The 19,369-nt window shown below is 45.1% G+C and overlaps 1 protein-coding gene across 1 annotated transcript in view; it reads right to left on the bottom strand.

Moving 5' to 3' along the window:
• Positions 1–19,369, bottom strand: part of CCDC146 (coiled-coil domain containing 146) — a 114,920-nt gene that overhangs the window by 32,303 nt on the left and 63,248 nt on the right. Inside the window, exons 3-6 of the mRNA XM_070947395.1 lie at positions 10,206–10,288; positions 6,147–6,356; positions 3,627–3,684; positions 116–292 (exon numbers count right to left, since the gene is read on the bottom strand). Of these exons, the coding sequence (XP_070803496.1) occupies positions 116–292; positions 3,627–3,684; positions 6,147–6,356; positions 10,206–10,288 (528 nt within the window). The remainder of the gene's footprint in view (positions 1–115; positions 293–3,626; positions 3,685–6,146; positions 6,357–10,205; positions 10,289–19,369) is intronic.

The raw sequence follows: 19,369 nt of genomic DNA, 5'->3' as shown, positions 1-19,369 counted from the left end.
GGAGGGCTGAGCATCTTCCTTGACAAAATACAAGTGAGCCTTTTTCGATACGGCTTGGAAGTGGACATCCAAACTCAGCCTTATAAATTGGCGTCTAAGGGTCACCCGCTGTTACCTTTAGTTCTTCTTGTTTTCGAAATAGTTCTTCCAGTTCTTTGTGCTCCTTCGTGAGACGTTTATGCCTCGCAAAGAGATCGTCTTTCAGGTTTTTGATTTCTAGCCTTCTCTGCGTTGTTTCTTTACGCAGGTCTTCGCAACTGTCCCTCAAGGCTTTGATTTTCTTGTCCGCATCCTTTAAAAAATGAAATTGAGTGACTCGTGGTATTAATGGAAAGGGATGGGATGGGATGGGATGGGATGGGATGGGATGGGATGGAATAGAATAGAATAGAATAGAATAGAATAGAATAGAATAGAATAGAATAGAATAGAATAGAATAGAATAGAATAGAATAGAAAATATGGAGTGGAGTGGAGTGGAGTGGAGTGGAGTGGAGTGGAGTGAATGGAATGGAATGGAATGGAATGGAATGGAATGGAATGGAATGGAATGGAATGGAATAGAATAGAATAGAATAGAATAGAATAGAATAGAATAGAATAGAATAGAATAGAATAGAATAGAAAATATGGAGTGGAGTGGAGTGGAGTGGAGTGGTGTAGAGTAGAGTAGAATGTAGAGTAGAGTAGAGTAGAAACTTTACTGACATACACTAATCAGCATACATGAAAATGAAATCTCATTGCATTCAGCTCTCAAAAGATAACCATTATGCATATACCCACATATACTATGACACAGAGAAACATCACACTCTAGGTCAAACGTATACATACAGTGAAAAAAAATCAAGTCGTCCTGCTATAAATACGTGGGGTGGGGGGCGGGGAGCAGCAGAAACAGGGTGGGTGGAGCCTCTAACAATGCTTTGAGCTCTAAGCACACAACGCTTATAATCGGTATCCTGAATGACAGGAAGCGAGCTTCCTATCATCTTCTCAGCTGTCCTCACCACTTCCCTATTGTGCAGGTTTATCTTGTCTAGGGTTTCAAAGGAGTTGTTTTATGGAGAGGCATAGGATCTGAGCATTCAGCCCAATTCGTTTCTGTGCTTCTGAATTCTTGCAATTTGCTTTTCTGACCTCAGGCAACCTCTCCTCAGAAATAGATAGTAAGGACACGGGCGTGGGCTTCAAAAATTTTAGCAAGGGGTTCTCTGCCCAGTTGCTGGGTGGGCGTGGCCATGGTGGGCGTGGCCTAGTCGGCCTCCTGCACCACGGGGGAGGTGGGGGGAGTGTTTTTGCCCTCCCTGGTTTCTGCGGGCTTTTTTCAAGCCTCCGGGAGGGCGAAAACGGCCTCCCCAGGCTCCGGAGGCCCTCTGGAGGCCATAAACAGGTCTGTTTCCAGCCTTCCCGAACTTCTGGTAGGCCCATTTTTCACCCTCCCTGAGCCTCCACACACCCCCTGCACTTACCTGCAAACAAAACGGGCCGCATGGGGATTCCTGGGAGGGGCGGGGTGGAGTGGGCAGGACCAGCCAGGAGCGGGATTTGGGGGTTCTCCGAACTGCACAGAATCTTAGCTAGAGGTTCTCCCGAACCCTTGCGAACCCCCAGCAGCCCCACCCCTGCAAGGACAGGAGAGAAGCATTCCAGCGATTCCACCATGGAGTTTTGTGTGTGTGTGTGTGTGTGTGTGTGTGTGTGTGTGTGTGTGTGTCCATCTGGAACACAACTCGGTTGTTTTCTTGCAGATGTTTCATGACCCCAACTAGGCAACGTCGTCAGTGGTAGGTAGCATCATCAGAACCATGCACTGATGATATTACCTAGTTTGGGTCATGAAACGTTTGCAAGAAAACAGCCAAGCTCAGAAAGCATCAAGGACTCCTCGTTTCAACCCTGAGCTACAAATATTCTCCTTATTTGCTTGCAAGATCAGAAAAACTTTTATCCTTGAAGCCAAGGTTCCAAGATTTTTGGGACTTTTTTATTTCTAAACCAAACGGCTAGACCTGTATGTTCCATACCGAATTATTTACTACTAGCTGGATGCCCGTGCTTTGCTACGAAACTATGTGATCGGGCTTCTAGTCCAGCCCACAGGCCGGATGAGTCATGCGCTGGCGACGCCCATGCCTGGTTTAGCGAAGGGGTAGCATCAGAGCGTGTTAATATAAGGCAACTGGCAGTTGGAACAGAGTTCTTTTCAGGTGGGGAGGGGGAGTAGAAAATCTAACTCCTTAGCATCAGAGTGTGTGAACATAATACTGTATATGGAATACTAATGATCTGATGGTCATTTCGAAAAATCCTTTCTTAGCGAGCACCTAGAAGCCAAGAGGAACATATGTGCCAAATTTCAAGTTTGTAGGCTTTACGGTTCTGGAGATTTCGTGATGAGTGAGTGGTATTTGGCTTATATATATATATAGATTTTTCCTTCCTTCCACTTCTAGTCACCACAAAAACACCTCTCGTCTGTGTTTGGAAGCACCGCTAAAAAAGTACTGCATTCCATCCTTGCTAAATTGTACGATGAACAATTTGAGGGAGCTAGGAACAGAGGTTGTATTCAGCAGTTTCTGAATTCCGGTATTCCGGTAGCGGAAATTTTATGTAGTTTGGAGAACTGGTAAATTACCACCTCTGACTGGCCCCGTCCCCATCTATTCTCTGCCTCCCGAGTCCCAGCTCATTGGGAGGAAATGGGGATTTTCCAGTAACTTTCCCCTGGAATGGGGAGGGAATGGAGATTTTACAGTATCCTTCCCCTGCCATGCCCTAGTCACGCCCACCAAGCCATGCCATGCCCACCAAGCCACACCCACAGAACCGATAGTAAAAAAAATTTGAATCCCACCACTGGCTAGGAAGGTCTAGCCCCGTGATGGCGAACCTATGGCACGTGTGCTACAGGTGGCACGCAGAGCCATATTGGTGGGCACGCGAGCTGAGCTCCGGTGCACATGTGTGCGCCGGCCAGCTGATTTTCAGGCCTTCTGGGCCCACCAGAAGTCAGGAAACATGCCGTTTCTGGCCTCCGGAGGGTCTCCGGGGGGTGAGGAAAACCCATTTTCCGCTCTCCCCAGGCTCCAAAGGCATTCTAGGAGACTGGAGAGGGTGAAAACAGCCTTCCCCACCCTCCGGAGGCCCTCCGTAGGCTGGAAATGTCCCGTTTCCCCCACTTCCGATTTCACCGGAAGTCCAATGGCCCACCGTGCCATCGTGTGCCAAAAGCGGGGAGAGCATGGGGAGGTGTTGTGCATGCATGCACGGGGGGGGGGGGCACATAGAATTATGGGTGTGGGCACGTGTGTGCATGACCCCCCCCACACGCTCCCCCCACTTTTGGCACTCAATGGCAAAAAGGTTCCCCCCACTTTTGGCACTGGTCTAGCCAGTCTATCAAAGAGAAGGATTAAGAGGGACATGATGGCTGCCAGAATGACCCTTACATTTCACAGATTTATAGGACAATTCTGGGCACATCCTCAGATTAAAAAAAATATATGGTTACAACCTTTAACTGACTCGTCTGATTCCATGATTTGCAGCAAAATCTGCAGATTGTATTTTCAGCACATTGAATTAGGTGCCTGAGGTAATGTGAGAAATTTACTTACAGAAGCTTTGGGAACTCTGTGATAGTCCTTTTCAATTAATTTCTTGTCTTCTAGTAAACTAGATAGGATAAATAATATTAAAAGGCAGCGTATAAGATAAGATGACCTGTATTACAGAAGGAAATTCTCCATCCACATTTATACGGGCCACAATCCGGGCAGTCCTCGAGTTACGACCGCAACTGAGCCCAAAATTTCTGTTGCTAAGCGAGACGGTTGTTAAGTGAGTCTTGCCACCATTTGACGACCTTTCTTTGCCACGGTTAAGAGGATCACTGCATGTGCTAAGTGAGTGACATGGTTGTTAAGTGAATCTTGCTTCCCCGTTGACTCTGCTTGCCGGAAAGTCGCAAAAGCGGGATCATTTAGTAAAGGAAATTATGGGTTCCACTGTGGTCGTAAATTGAGGACTACTAGCCCCATGTAGAAAGGAATGGCAAGGCAGTTTTTCAACAGGCCCCTGCCAACATCAAAGTAGTATTTTCTGAAATCTGAGCCAATTTGGTACTGTTGCCCAGTTGGCCACTGTACAATTTGGCTGAAACTTCTAGAAGGCAAGGACTTAGAGAGTTGCCTTCGGGGAATAACACCAAGGACGTTCTCATGCTCAGTTTGTGTGTCCTTCTTTTGAAGTGTCACTGTCGGGCTTTCCGGTGTGTTTTGACCTATTTTCTGTTACTTATTAACTGATAATAAAAGTGCTGATTTTATTGCCCCTGGGTTTGACATTAAGCAATCTCACTGCATCTGATAGTGTCTTCTTTCTGTATTTCCGGCTGTTATAGGAACTCTCCTCTCCCTCTCCCTCTCCTCTCCCTCTCCCCTCCTCTCCTCTCTCCCTCCTCTCCCATCCTCTCTCCCTCTCCTCTCCCCTCCCTCTCCTCTCCCCTCCTCTTTCTCTCTCTTCTCCTCTCCCTCCTCTCCCCTCCCTCTCCCCTCCTCTTTCTCTCTCTTCTCCCTCCTCTCCCCACCTCTCTCCCTCTCCTCTCCCCTCCTCTCTCCCTCTCTTCTCCTTTCCCCCTCTTCTCCTCTTTTCCTCCCCTCCCCTCTATCTCTCGCCTCCTCTCTCCTCTCCCATCCTCTCTCCCTCTCTTCTCCCTCTCCTCTCCTCTTCCCTCCCTCTCCTTCTCTTCTCCTCTCCCTCTCCCTCTTCCTCCCCTCCCCTCTATCTCTCCCATCCTCTCTCTCTCCTCTCCCTCTCCTCTCCCCTCTCCTCTCCCTTTCCTCTCCTCTCCCTCTCCTTCCTCTCCTCTCCATCTCCTCTCCCCTCCTTTCTCCCTCTCCTCTTCCCTCCCTCTCCTCTCCCCACCCTCTCCCCTCCTCTCTCCCTCTCCTCTTCCCTTCCTCTCTTCTCCTCTCCCTCTCCTCTCCCCTCCCCTCTCCCTTTCCTCCCCTCTCCCTGTTCCCTCCTCTTCTTCTCCTCTCCCTCTCCCCTCCTCTCCCCTCTCCATGGTCAATGACCATTCAAAGTTACAACGGCCACACTTATGACCATTGCGGCATCCCCAAAGTCACACAAGATCGAAATTCAGATGCTCAGCAACTGACTCCTATTTACGACTGTCTCAGTGTCCCGGGGGCCACGTGATCCCCTTTGGCGACCTTCTGACGAGCGAAGTCAATGGGGAAGCCGGATTCACTTAACAACCACGTTCCTAACTGAGCAAGTGCGGTGAATCACTTAACGACTGCGGCCGGGAGAGTTATAACATGGGCCAAAGCTCACTTAACAGCCGTCTCGCTTAGCAACAGAAACAGTGGGCTGAATTGTGGGGGTACGTCGGGGAGCAGCTGTATTCTATCTTCTTTCTATTTACCTGTGTTCTCACCTAGGCTTCCCAAAAGCACGAAGCAGACTCCTCATCATGACAAAACCCCTTTTTATTAAGCTAATGGGAATTCCTCTCATTCACATCCAGCAAAGTCCCGGCAAACAGTCTTTCCAGGGTGAATTTACAATTTACACAGACCTTATCAGGCTTGGAGAGCTGCCAGGCCGATATCGTCCAAACGCAATGCTGTACAAGAAAAGACTTGGCAAGGAGTCTCTGAGAGTCACAGACAGATCTTCACACTAATGAAATGAACTAATTGTCTCCTGCAAACTCCACTCCCCTTTCGCTCCTCTTTATTCCCTACAGGAGGGGCCATTCACCGTCCACCTGTGCCTTTACTTCCGAGTCGGCCCTTGTTCCTTAGCTATTCCCTTCTCCTGGCAGCTCTGTGCATGTGCACATCGGGAACAGGCCCCAGCTGTTCTTCAGCCCCACTTATCTCTGACTCCGAAGGTAGCTGATAACTGTCAGACGGCTGTGGCCCCCTCTCTGCCTCCGACGCAGAGCACTCATCAGAGCCTTCCCCAGACTCCAGGACTGGCCCATGTTCCTCCCCAACCTCCTCAGTCTCTGAGTCTGCCGCCAGCTGTGCTGGCCGCTGGCAGGCCACAACAACCTGGTAGTCTGGAACAACACCTTGTAGAGTTTTGTTAAAAATAGGCAGTGGGCCAAATGTTATACCCACCTATTCAGCCTATACTGAATCTCAAACTCTCTCTCTTGAATAGCGTTGTACTCGTTGAAGTATCTCAGGTACTGCTGTCTCAGTTTGGAGACCTCTGAAGTGGCATCCTCTGGGAACTGCTCGGCTTTTTCCAGTACCTGCTGCTGGTCTTCTAGCTTAACCGTGAAACGTTTGGCATCCTGCAGCAGCCGAATCTCCGATTCCTGTAAACTAGAATAAAACCGGTTTGTTTGTTTTTTTAATCCAACGGATACGCTCTATTGAAGAATTCATCGGTCTTCGTGGTTAATTGGTTCCAGGAGGCGTATTGAGTACCAAAAACTATGAGTACCAAACATTTTTTTCCCCCGTAAGGAATAATGTAGTAAGCCACAAGGCAGCTGACAGTAATAAGTTCTAGTTTGTGCATCAAGTACCAAACAAATGATGAGTACCGGGACAAAATTTTCATGTAAAAAAAAAATGCATTGAGTACCAAATTTGATGAGTTTCAAAGTATTTGAATACCAAGGTACCAATGGTGGGATTCAAAATTTTTTACTACTGGTTCTGTGGGAGTGGCTTGGTGGGCGTGGCATGGCACGGCTTGGTGGGCATGGCAGAGGAAGGATACTGTAAAATCTCCATTCCCACTCCACTCCAGGGGAAGTATACTGTAAAATCTCCATTCCCTCCTCATTCCAGGGGAAGGTTACTGCAAAATCCCCATTTCCTCCCGATCAGCTGGGACTCGGGAGGCAGAGAATAGATGGGGGCGGGGCCAGTCAGAGGTGGGATTTACCGGTTCTCCAAACTACTCAAAATTTCCGCTACCGGTTCTCCAGAACTGGTCAGAACCTGCTGAATGCCACCTCTGCAAGGTACCACTATATGTGTAAAATTTACCGAACAGCATCCAACTTATTGATGCTACTGATCACTCAGTTGATCAGATAATTCTGGGACAAAGCATTAGGAGACTGATTAAAATATGTCCTGGTTGAGCCCCGTTTTCTGTAACAGATGCAATAGAATAGAATGGAATGGAATGGAATGGAACATGCAGAGTTTAGGTGGAGGTAGGGGTAGAATGGAATGGAGTGGAGTGGAATGGAGTGGAGTGGAGTGAAGTGGAGTGGAGTGGAGTGGTGGGTTGCCCCCGGTTCTATAGAACCGGTAGTAAAACTGGAGGGAGGCTCCGCTCAGCAACCCCGACATTATCAGAACACTTCTGTGCATGCTCAGAAGCTTCTGAGCATGTGCGCGGCCCTGTTGCAAACTGGTAGTAAAGGTAAGTAGAACGCACCCCTGGAGTGGAGGTAGAGGTAGAGGTAGAAGTAGAGGTGGAATGGAGTGGAGTGGAGGTAGAGGTAGAGCTAGAGGTAGAATGGAGTGGAGGTAGAGATAGAGGTAGAGGTAAAGGTAAAGGTAGAATGGAATGGAGTGGAGTGGTGTGAAGGTAGAGATAGAATGGAGTGGAGGTAGAGATAGAGGTAGAGGTAAAGGTAAAGGTAGAATGGAATGGAGTGGAGTGGTGTGGAGGTAGAGGTAGAATGGAGTGGAGTGGAGGTAGAGGTAGAGATAGAATTGAGTGGAGTGGAGTGGAGTGGAGTGGAGTGGAGGTAGAGGTAGAGGTAGAATGGAGTGGAGGTAGAGGTAGAGGTAGAGGTATAATGGAATAGAATGGAATGGAATAGAATAAAATAGAAATATAGAACATAGTTGTAGAATATAACTTTGAATGGTCACTAAATGAACTGTTGCAAGTCGAGGACTACCTGAAATGACTGAGTGAGGAATAATAAATCAGAATTGAAGCACAGAGATGCTTACAATTCACAGAGAAGGTTACAATTCTAAAGGGATCGTCTCGTTTCCAAAAGGGTTGAGTTCTATCTTAAAACAACAGGTACAGTTTGCAGTGTGTTCCCGGATCTGCATCATTCTCTGATTTTTCCAGATTGAGTGGAGAGGTTGAAGGACACGTATCAGCTTTACTGACACCACCATCTCTTGCTGATAAACAGGGATCTTAAAAAGCCTATGCCGATTACATCCAGCTTGACTGCTATACAATCTATGCAGCTCTGCCTTTATATGTGGTCTGGAAAGTTAAATTGGCACGAAACTCATCTACCAGATTGATTTTTAAGAAGAACGGAAAGCTCCCGTTACATTTATGCTAAAAGCATTACGCGGATTGTCCATTGATTTCTGAGTGAAATACAAACCGGTTACAACTTTTAAAGCCACGTATAGCTTAGGATGAGATTATTATTTTTTTTTTAAGAATCTTTTTCTCTAGGATTTGCATTCTTCTACTCACTGAGATCTTTTAAGGTTTTTCTTGCAGCAATTAACATTCGAATCTTTTCTTTAGTCGTTCCAGATCTCTAAAAAATTTTTTTTGTTAATTCATTCACCTTTTTGGGAGAAATATCCATTTGGTTCAGTTCCAAGCTGGGAGAAAGACATTGGAAACATGGAGGCTGATTGGAAAGATGGTTTAATGTTGAAGGAGAACCACATGAGTTTGTGGTCCTGGGCTGCTGACCACATGGAGTTCAGTGATGGGTTGCTACAGGTTCGGGCGAATCTGTAGCGGCGGTGGCAGGAAGCTCTTCTCACCCACCCGGATGTTTCTGCGCATTGCGTAGTGTCAGGTGCGCGTGCGAGCACGTGCGTGCACGCGAGTGAACCAGTGGTGAGTTGCCCCCGGTTCGGACCAGTTCGCAAGAACTGGTAGTAAAACCGGTGGAAGGCCCCGCCCACCACCCCAGATGTCGTCATCAGCGATCTGCGCATGCGCAGAAGCACTTACCTTTACCACCGGTTCGCAATCCGGTTGCGAACCGGTGGTAAAGGTAAGTAGAACCCACCCCTGGAATGAACTGATAGCGACCGAAATTGAAACCCACTAGTGATGGAGTTGAGAGTGTGTGTGTGTGGTGGGGGTGTTATACCTTCTCTTGGGCTTTGCACTTGAACTTCCTGTTCCTGTGCAAGAACGTGTATTCTATTGGCTGTTGTCAGACTCCCACGGGGCCATGTAGGGGTTATGTAGGAGTCATAGCTGGCAAAGTACAAATCCTAGGTGTTTGTCTGAGCTAAGTTTGGTGGAAGTTTGGAGGGTGAAGCAATGTCCTTAGGAGATTGTGCAATGTAGTGAGCTCTGCTGCTAAAGAATCCCTAATGCCGCGTAATGGGGTGAGCTCCTGTTACTTGTCCCAGCTTCTGCCAATCTAGTAGTTCAAAAGCATGCTTTCAACTGCTAGGTGGGCAGGAGCTGAGGTGAGAACAGGAGCTCACCCCTTTGCATGACGCACGGGGCTCGAACCCAGGATGTCAGTTCTCCAGCTGACAAGCTCAGCATCTTTAACCGCTGATCCATCGCGCCCTCCTTCTTCAATTACACCCCTTTAAATGCATGCAGAGGGATGCGGCGGCTCAATGGCTAAGATGCTGAGCTTGTCGATCGAAAGGTCAGCATTTCAGCGGTTCGAATCCCTAATGCCGCATAATGGGGTGAGCTCCCGTGACTTGTCCCAGCTTCTGCCAACCTAGCAGTTCGAAAGCAGGTAAAAAATGCAAGTAGAAAAATAGGGACCACCTTTGGTGGGAAGATAACAGTGTTCCGTAGCGCCTTTGGTGTTTAGTCATGCCAGCCACATGACCACGGAGACGTCTTCGGACAGCGCTGGCTCTTCAGCTTTGAAACGGACATGAACACTGCCCCCTAGAGTCGGGAACAACTAGCACATATGTGCGAGGGGAACCTTTACCTTTACCTTTAACAAAGATATAAATTACTGACTTTGCACCCTTCATTAAATTTGTACTGGAATAAAGGTTGTTCTATACTAAAGACAATAAACTATAAATTGATTAGTTAAGGATTTTTTTAAAATAAAGCTATAGTTATCTGGTTCACCTCACATTATAAGCCCTAGGTGCCAATTTACAAAGCACGGGAAGTAAGTTACACAATATTATATAAGTCAATAAATTTCAGAAAGGCTGAAACACAGGTTTTAAGTAACTACTGAAACATTATGTATACAGTAAATACCAGAGGCTTACCTTACTAGAGTATCATGCAACATGGTGTATTTCATCTTCAACTCAGCCAATCGGGTTCCAGGGATTTTTCCATCATAAAACAGCTATGAAATTGCAAGAGAATAAAAAGATTCTAGTGAAATTGTGAAGTCACCATATAGGAAATTTACCAACCTTAAGACAATACCTAAATAAATTATAGTTGAGTTATATTTGGCAATCGACAATTAATCAATAGATAGCTGTATGCTTGTTTCACAACTTCTGGAATATCACAGAATTATCATTTTAAAAAAAATATTAAGCAAATAGAGCCATTAATATAAAAGAATATTCGTAAAATAATAATCAATTGATAATACTCAAATAAACTTTATACTGTAAATTTTAATAGATGCACCACATTGTTGATAGAACCCTGGTGAAATCAAAGGGAGCATAAGATTGAAACTATAGGTAGATCGTTTAGTGGCATAAGTCATAAGTCGAGGACTATCTGTACCTCATTTTGAAAAAAGACAACAAGTTGCAAATGGTTTTCTGTTTTCAATCTACCTTGTTTGTAAATTATTGCTGTGGACAGTCATATCTACAGTCATATCTACAGTTAATCTCACTAGAAAGTCAGACGCTTAGATGGAGCACCCAATTTTTGATCACAGGACTCTGAGGATGCTGTGACGGTCATAAGTGTGAGAACCGGTCATGTCCCTTTTCCAGTGCTGTGGTAACTTTGAACGGTCACTAAACGCATGGTTGTCCGTCAAGAACTACAGGTAGTCCTCGACATATGACCGCAACTGAGCCCCCAAATTCTGAGCTAAGCGAGACATTTGTTACAATCTATTTTACAACCTTGTCGGAAGGTCACAAAAGGAGACACTGCAACTGTCACAAATATGAGTCTCTGAATTTTGATCACCTTTCAGTGCTATTCTAAGTTTGAATGGTTAGTAAACAAACCGTTGTAAGACAAGGACTACCTATACGTGAATCAGCAGCAACAGGCTAGTTGCTAATACATGGCTTGAATCTGTCGTGAAATCCTCCGAGGTCTAATACCGGTTTGCTGCGCGCGCGTGCATCCACAGTGCACACCAAACACGTGTTTCGCATGCATGCACACCGCAGGCCCTACCGCCTTTTCCAAGGTAAGTAGATTAGTGAGGGCGGGGGAACAGCTGTGCTGCGTGATTTAAATTCGCTAGGAAGCAGGATTTCCAGCTGAGCGTCAGAAATACCGGTTCGCCCGAACTGGTAGATTTTATTACTACCAGTTCGTCTGAACCGGTCCAAACCGGTAGCATTTCACCCCTGGCCTGAACTAGTCACAGATTTATTAAAATTGGCTCCAACATTTAGGCCAGAATTTTAATGGAGATTAATAACAATGTCATCATTATCAGGAGTTTGGTAGAGATTCAGTATTGCGTAAATATAACTAGAGATCCGTGTACATAGCAACGGGAACATTACAAAAAGGAGCATTTCCTGCCTGAGTCAGAAGTTCAGAATGTAGCCTTTGGTCAGGAATTTATAATTTCGCAGCTCGTTTTAAGCAACAGTTCTCCAGGGATATGTCAAACAGAACAAGACCTGGAGTCCTAGAACCTAATATGAGTGATTTCTGAGAATGCTTGGTATTTGACCAGCGGCATTATAAACCCCGGTCTTGAAAATGACTCACCGAATCGAAGTAGGAATTCCTTCCTAGAAGTTTAGTTACACCATAATTTTATCTACAGGCAAAATAGGACTTCAGCTCTTTTTAAAAAGATTAGTCATGCCGTTTTGGAATTGGAACGGTACCCAAGTTATTCCCTCTTTACTGTTAAAAGCATCCTTAGGGGCTGTTCTGCCCCAGCTACGGATCCCAAAGAACGCAGCACACACGAAGTCCGTTCAAATCTTAGTTTACTGAATAAACCAGTCTTTTACAACAACGGCTGTTAATTAATTGCATTAAGAGCCACCAAGAATTCAAAGAATAATAACTGAAAGCTTACTTTGGTTGGCAGAATGCCCAGAAGCAATTTGCAGGAAGCTGATAAGTTAAGCAAAACAAGACACGAAGGTATGTGAATGAAGTTGTTCCCTGCAAATTGCTTCAGTCGGCGTTCCTCCTTAAATAGGCTAAGGGAGTGGCCAATTAGCCCCAAGCCTTACTCTCGAGGAGACCTCCTCCTGAGGAGCCACTCTTGCCTTTTGGCAGCTCTGCGCGCCCGTGCATCGAGAAGAGGCTCCTCCTCTTCGTCCTCTTCACTTAAGGGAGCTTCTAGAGGTTCTGAAGGCCCTGGCTGAATCCCCGCCTCTGGCACCACATCTTCTCCAGCCTCCTGTCTGACTCGAGTGCCAGCTGCACAGGCTGCTGGCGCAGCACCACACCAGCCTCCTTGCTGTCGGAATCAGCTACTAGCTGCACAGGCCGTGTATGGGCCACAACAGGGGCTGAACAGGTTGTCTCCGACTTATGACCACAATTGAGCCCAAAATTTCCGTTGTGAAGCAAAACATCAGTTAATGAGCCTTGCCCCATTTGAGGACCTTTCTTGCCAGAGTCGCGAAATGAATCACTGCGATTGTGAAGTTAGTAGGACAGTTGTTAAGCGAACCTGGCTTCCCCCCTTGACTTTGCTCGTCAGACGGTCGCAAAACGGGATCCCGTAACTCCGGGACACTGCAATGGTCATAAATATGAATCAATTGCCAAGAATCTGAATGTTGATCACCTCACCATGGGGGTGCTGCAATAGTTGTAAATGTGAAAAATGGTCATAAGTCACTTTTTTCGGGGACCTTGTAACTTTGTCACTAAATGAACTGTTGTAACAAGTCACTAAATGAACTTTTTGTAAGTCGAGGACTACCGATCGAATACGTCAAATTTGTTGACTCAGCAGTAATAATGAAAAATAATGCGATAAGGATATGCTGAAGATGCCTCGATCAACATTTCACTGTTTTTAATATATATTGCTGATGGTTCAATGAACATTAAAAAAAAAATATTTGCAACAGGGGGTTGAGCAAGGGGTTGGGCTAGATGATCTCCAGAGTCCCTTCCAACTCTGTTACTGTTAAAGAAACAAAAAATAGGGATCTTTTCAATTGGTCAAGGAATACTGATCACAGGAAAATAAACACATACCTCACGTAGTTCAAAACCAAAGGTTTAATTTTGGTATTTTCTTTTTTATGACTGGATAAACAATAAATCTAGAAGCCTCACAGATCTGCTCTTATGGAAAACGTAGCTAATGAACCTGAAGGAAATAATCCTTAGAAATAAAAAAACAAAAATGTAGGAAGTATATTTTGACAGCTTCCCAATTTTTATAGCTGATTGCAAACGGATTTATAGCTTTCCCACTTAATGTTTGAACGTTAATAGGCAATTTTACCGCTCTAAGCATCACTTCCTACAATAGGGTGAAATTCAGGTTGCCTCTGAGCAGGGGTGGGTTCTAAATTTTTTTACTACCGGTTCTGTGGGCGTGGCTTATTTGTGGGTGTGGCTTGGAGGTCATGTGACTAGGTGGGCGTGGCTAGCTGGTCAGAGTCATTTCTGGAAGGTCTTCGCACTTACGACCAGTCCTCGCACTTACGACCCGACTCATTTGTTTGCTTTTAACACTGATCAGCTGTAGGGCGGCCCTTTGAAGCCCCACGGCAAGAGTTTAAACAGTTTTTTTTCCCCTCTAGTCATCAGCTGGGACTCAGGAGGCAGCAATAGATTGGGGGTGGGACCAAATAAAAGGTAAGAATAACGTGGGAGGGGGTGGGAGGGCGGGGGAGAGAACCGGTTCGGTGACGTCATATTGTCACCACTACCGGCTCGGCCGAACCGGACCGAACCGGGAGGAACCCACCACTGCCTCTGAGATATCCAGATTCTTGAGGACTTCATCAGCCTGGCCATAGTGTGTTCTTGTTGACAATACCAAATTGTCTATTTTGGCTTCATCCAGGATGTTTTTTTTTTAAATTCTTCCTAGTCTAGACTACAGTTTGAAATTCCCTGCTGATTTCTCATCCAGCTATTAATCCAATTCGACCCTTTATACCTGTGATGGCGAGCCTATGGCACACGCACCATCGCCAGCTGCTCTTCTGAATTCTGGTGCGCACAGGCGCACTGGCCAGAGGTGGGTTGCCCCCGGTTCGCACCGGTTCTATAGAACCGGTCGTAAAATTGTTGGGAGGCTCCGCCCACCGACCTCAACGTCATCAAAATGCTTCCGCGCATGCGTGAAGCAAGGTGAAGCAAGGGCACTTGTGCGGCCCCATTGCGAACCAGTAGTAAAGGTAAGTAGAACCCACCCAGGGGTGAAATGTAAAATTTGTTACTATCAGTTCTGTGGGCGTGGCTTGGTGGGGAGGGGGGGTAATGTGACTGGGTGGGCGTGGCCAACTTTTTTTTTTTCTTTTAACTTTTCAAAGCATTTTTTCTAATGCTTTGAAAAGCCTCTGCTGATCAGGCAACTCAGCTGGGATCGTCAGAGACTTTTCAAAGCATTTTTTTTTTTACCACCTCTTCGGCCAAGAGGTTGCAGAAAAAAAATGCTTTGAAAAGCCTCTGACAATCCCAGCTGAGCTGCGTGATCATCAGAGGCTTTTTTTTTTTACCTTTAAAAGCATTTTTTTCGTCGGAAGAGGTTGTAGAAAAAATGCTTGGCATGGTGGGGGGGGGGGGCAAAGGGATTTTTGCTACTGGTTCTCCGAACCACATGCCGCCATCGCTACTGGATCAGGTGAGCCGGTCCAAACCAGGAGCATTTCACCCCTGAACCCACCCCTGGCGCTGGCCAACTGGTCTTCATGGGTGCCGGAGCACCAGAAAATGGCAGTTTTTCAGGCCAAAAACGGCCTGATAAACGGCCAAGAAAAAGGCCGGAATAGGGCCTGGAAAAATGGCCAAAAATGGCCAAAAAACAGGCATGTGCGTGCCGGTTACCTGGTCTTCGGGTTTCCAATGCTCCAGCATGCGCGACCAGCTGACTGGCGCACATGCACATGCCGGAAACCCAAAGACCAGCTGGCTGGCATACGCATGCGCCACAGCCAGATGGTCTTTGGGTTTCTGGTGCTCCCGTGTACACAAATCAAAGGTAGAATTCAGCAGGTTCTGACCAGTTTTGTAGAACCCGTAGCGGAAATTTTGAGTAGTTTGGAGAAGCAGTAAATACCACCTCTGACTGGCCCCGCCCCCATCTATCCTCTGCCTCCCGAGTCCCAGCTGATTGGGAGGAAATGGGAATTCTGCAGTATCCTTCCCCTGGATTGGGGTGGGAATGGAGAGTTTACAGTATCCTTCCCCTGCCATGCCCACCAAGCCACGCCCACCAAGCCACACCCACAGAACCGGTAGTAAAAAACATTTTGTTTGTTTGTTTTATGTTTTGTTTATGTTTTATTAAATTTATATACCGCCCTACTCCCGAAGGACTCAGGGCGGTGAACAGGCACAGAATAAAATACATAAATACAAAAGTTAGAAACAATTAAAACCAAATTAAATAATTTAGCCCAAGACAATTAAAAATCCCAATAATTTAAAACAAATTAAAATTTCAGTTTAAAAATTTAAAAGAAAGGGGAGAAAATTAGGCCAGGCCGGCTTGCTGGAATAGGAGGGTTTTAAGAGCACGGCGGAAAGTGCGCAGATCCGGGATCCTCCGTATCTCCGGGGGGAGCTCATTCCAGATAGTAGGTGCCCCCACAGAGAAGGCCCTCCCCCTGGGGGCCGCCAGTCAACATGCTTGGCTGACGGCATCCGGAGGAGCCCCTCTCTATCAGAGCATACCGGCCAGTGGGAGGCTGTTTGTGGTAGTAGGCGGTCCCGTAAATAACCAGGTCCTAAGCCATTTTGAAACCCACCACTGGCGCAAATGCACACGCATGCAAATATGTTCTGGTTTGGGCATTTGGTGCTAAAAAGGTTCGCCATCACTGCTTTATACGTCTACCTCCAGACACAAAGACATATACACGTACGCATACAAATTAAAGATATCAATTATCCTATACAGTCCAGATTTTTTAAACAGCCCACCAGCTGGGACATTAGGAAGTAAACTTCTTGTTCAGCCACAGAAAGAACAGAACAGAACAGAACAGAACAGAACAGAACAGAACAGAACAGAACAGAATAGAAAATATGGAATGGAATGGAATTCTTTATTGGCCAAGTGTGATTGGACACACAAGGAATTTGTCTTTGGTGCAAATGCTCTCAGTGTACGTAAAACGAAAAGATGCATTCGTCAAGAATCATAAGGTACAACACTTAATGATAGTCACAGAGAACAAATAAACAATCAAATCATATTAGGAAACCATTAATATAAATCTTAAGGATACCAGCAACAAGGTTATAGTCATACAGTCATAAGCGGGAGGAGATGGGTGATAGGAATGATGAGAAGATTAATAGTAGTGCAGACTTAGTGAATAGTTTGACAGTTTGATGGAATTATTTGTTTAGCAGAGGGTTGTTTTATAACTGAGAGAATGAGAATCAACTTTTGTCATTTTAATGCCCTTTCCAATAAATGATTTATTATCTTTTCTAATAATGATCACCTCGCTATTTCCAGGTAATTAACCAATTGAAAGAACTACTAAAGATTTTTTTCCTTTCACTGAAAACTGACCCATTTCTTATAGTGCAACGAATGATCAGTTAATCGGAGTATTATTCTTATTCCACACCTACGAAATTTGCCCGGGAATCTTCGGTGCTCAACTTCGTCGAAAAGTATTTCTGAGTTCAAATAAGGATTGGATAAATTCAGTAAGCTTGGGTGAGAAAAATCTCGTCTTTACCGAAGCCTGCTGTTGATCCTCATTCAGCAGAATTTTTATCATTTGAAAATAAACGATAAGATAAACCGTCTGTCATTTTCCGCTAGTTCTCCAGAATGCTTTTTTTAAAAAACGGGATTATATTGCCATTTTCCAATCCGTGGGTACAAAGGCTGATCTTATGAATGTGTTACATGCTTTTATTACATACTTTTAAATCTGAAGAATAGCAATTTTATACTTGAGCAATCGCTGAACATTAAGCGTTTTATTTTCCCACGCTGATTATCAGACATCTAGCTTTGAAACAGTGGGCCTCCTTCCCCAAATATGCTTGCTTTGCTATTACACAGGTAGATCTTGACTTACAACTACAATTGAGCCCAGTACAGGTAGTCCTCGACTTACAACAGTTCATTTAGTGACCATTCAAAGTTACAACGGCGCTGAGAAAAGTGACTTATGATTGTTTTTCACACTTATGATCATTGCAGCATTCCCGTGATCGTCAAGCGGTCTTTAAGTCGAATTGCTATTGCTACAGTTATCTTGTTTCCCAGGTCTATTTACAATATTTCAGCAATGTTTGATTCTATAACCATTCTTGCCTATTTCCTCTCAAAATCTTCTCCCTGGTTCTCACAATCTTTAACATTTTATTTTATTTTTATTTATTGGTTCGATTTATATGCCGCCCTTCTCCAGAGACTCAGGGCGGCTTACAATGCGTTAAGCAATAGCCATCATACTTTTGTATATTTATACAAAGTCAGCTTATTGCCCCCACAATCTGGGTCCTCATTTTACCTACTTTTGAAAGGATGGAAGGCTGGTGAGCCTGGTGAGATTTGAACTCGCAGTAATTGCAGGCAGCTGGCAGCTAAGTGCTACTTAACAGCACTTTAGTCCGCTGCACCACCAAGGCTCTTTGGTGGTACATTCCTCCATTTCTCCCCTCCCCCCCCCCTTTTTTTTTTTTTGCATTCTAAACTACAGCAAAAAGGCCAATTCCGCATCAAGGATCATTAGGAAAGCAAACGGAAATTTGAAATACTACTCCGATCATTATTTCCTGCAATCGCTTGAACCGGTGATGATTGGGATTCAGATGTGGTTTCTGTGAGGTTGATATTGTGCGGTTGGGAAAAGGGCCAAAAAAAGTACACACACACACACACACACACACACACACACACACACACACACACAATGACCGGGATGAGAACAAGTCTGGAGCACAAGTGTATTCAGTACATAGACATAGATATAGAATTCTTTATTGGCCAAGTGTGATTGGACACACAACGAATTTGTCTTTGGTGCATAAGCTCTCAGTGTACATAAAAAGAAAAGATGCATTCGTCAAGAATCATAAGGTACAACACTTATTTATTTATTTATTTATTTATTTGTTTGTTTGTTTGTTTGATTGATTGATTGATTTATATGCCACCCTTCTCCGGAGACTCAGGGCGGCTTACAATACTTTTAAGCAATAGCCTTCATACATTTGTATATACCTGCTTAGTAGGGCTTTTGGCCCCCCCGAAGCGGTGTTCTATTTTATACAAAGTCAGCTTATTGCCCCCACAAACCGGGTCCTCATTTTACCTACCTCGGAAGGATGGAAGGCTGAGTCAACCTTGAGCCTGGTGAGAATTGAACTCGCAGTAATTGCAGGCAGCTGGCAGCTAAATACTACTTTAACAGTAGTTTAGTCCACTGCACCACCAAGGCTTAAAGATAGTCATAGGGTACAAATAAGCAATCCAATCATACTAGGAAACAATCAATATAAATCGTAAGGATACAGCAACAAGTGACAGTCATGCAATCATAAGCGGGAGGAGATGAGTGATAGGAACGACGAGAAGATTAATAGTAATAGTAATGCAGACTTAGTGAATAGTTTGACAGTGTTGAGGGGATTAGTTGTTTAGCAGAGTGATGGCGTTCGGGGAAAAACTGTCCTTGTGTCTAGTTGTTCTGGTGCGCAGTGCTCTATTTTTATTTTAATATTTTACTTTAGAAAACAGGAAAGTGGAAAAGGGGATCCTTGATTGCGGTTTATATACAATTAGATACGATATAAAGGTTTTTTTTCCTCCTGGTTTAACATCAATGACTCTCGAAGACCAAACTCAGGCTGTTTTGATTATTCCCCGAAGAAAAGCAATCAAAACCAGATTGAAATATGAGTGAGGAGGGAAAGTGGGGGCGGGAGGTGGGGGGAAATCTTATGATCTACATCTGTGTGTATCCTGATGAATATTTGCTTACGTGGACAAAAGCTGAACAGCATGGGAGTTTGAGTGATTTCCCTCTCCCTCTCTCTCTCTCTCTCTCTCTCTCTCTCTCTCTTAACTACTCCGCGCTGCTAT

Source organism: Pituophis catenifer, unplaced genomic scaffold (genome assembly GCF_029215685.1).
Source record: "Pituophis catenifer annectens isolate HBS135680 unplaced genomic scaffold, rPitCat1.0.hap2 SCAF_7, whole genome shotgun sequence".
Taxonomy (NCBI): Eukaryota; Metazoa; Chordata; class Lepidosauria; order Squamata; family Colubridae; genus Pituophis; species Pituophis catenifer.
Note: the sequence above shows the minus strand (reverse complement) of the source record. Positions and strands in the feature narration are given on the sequence as shown.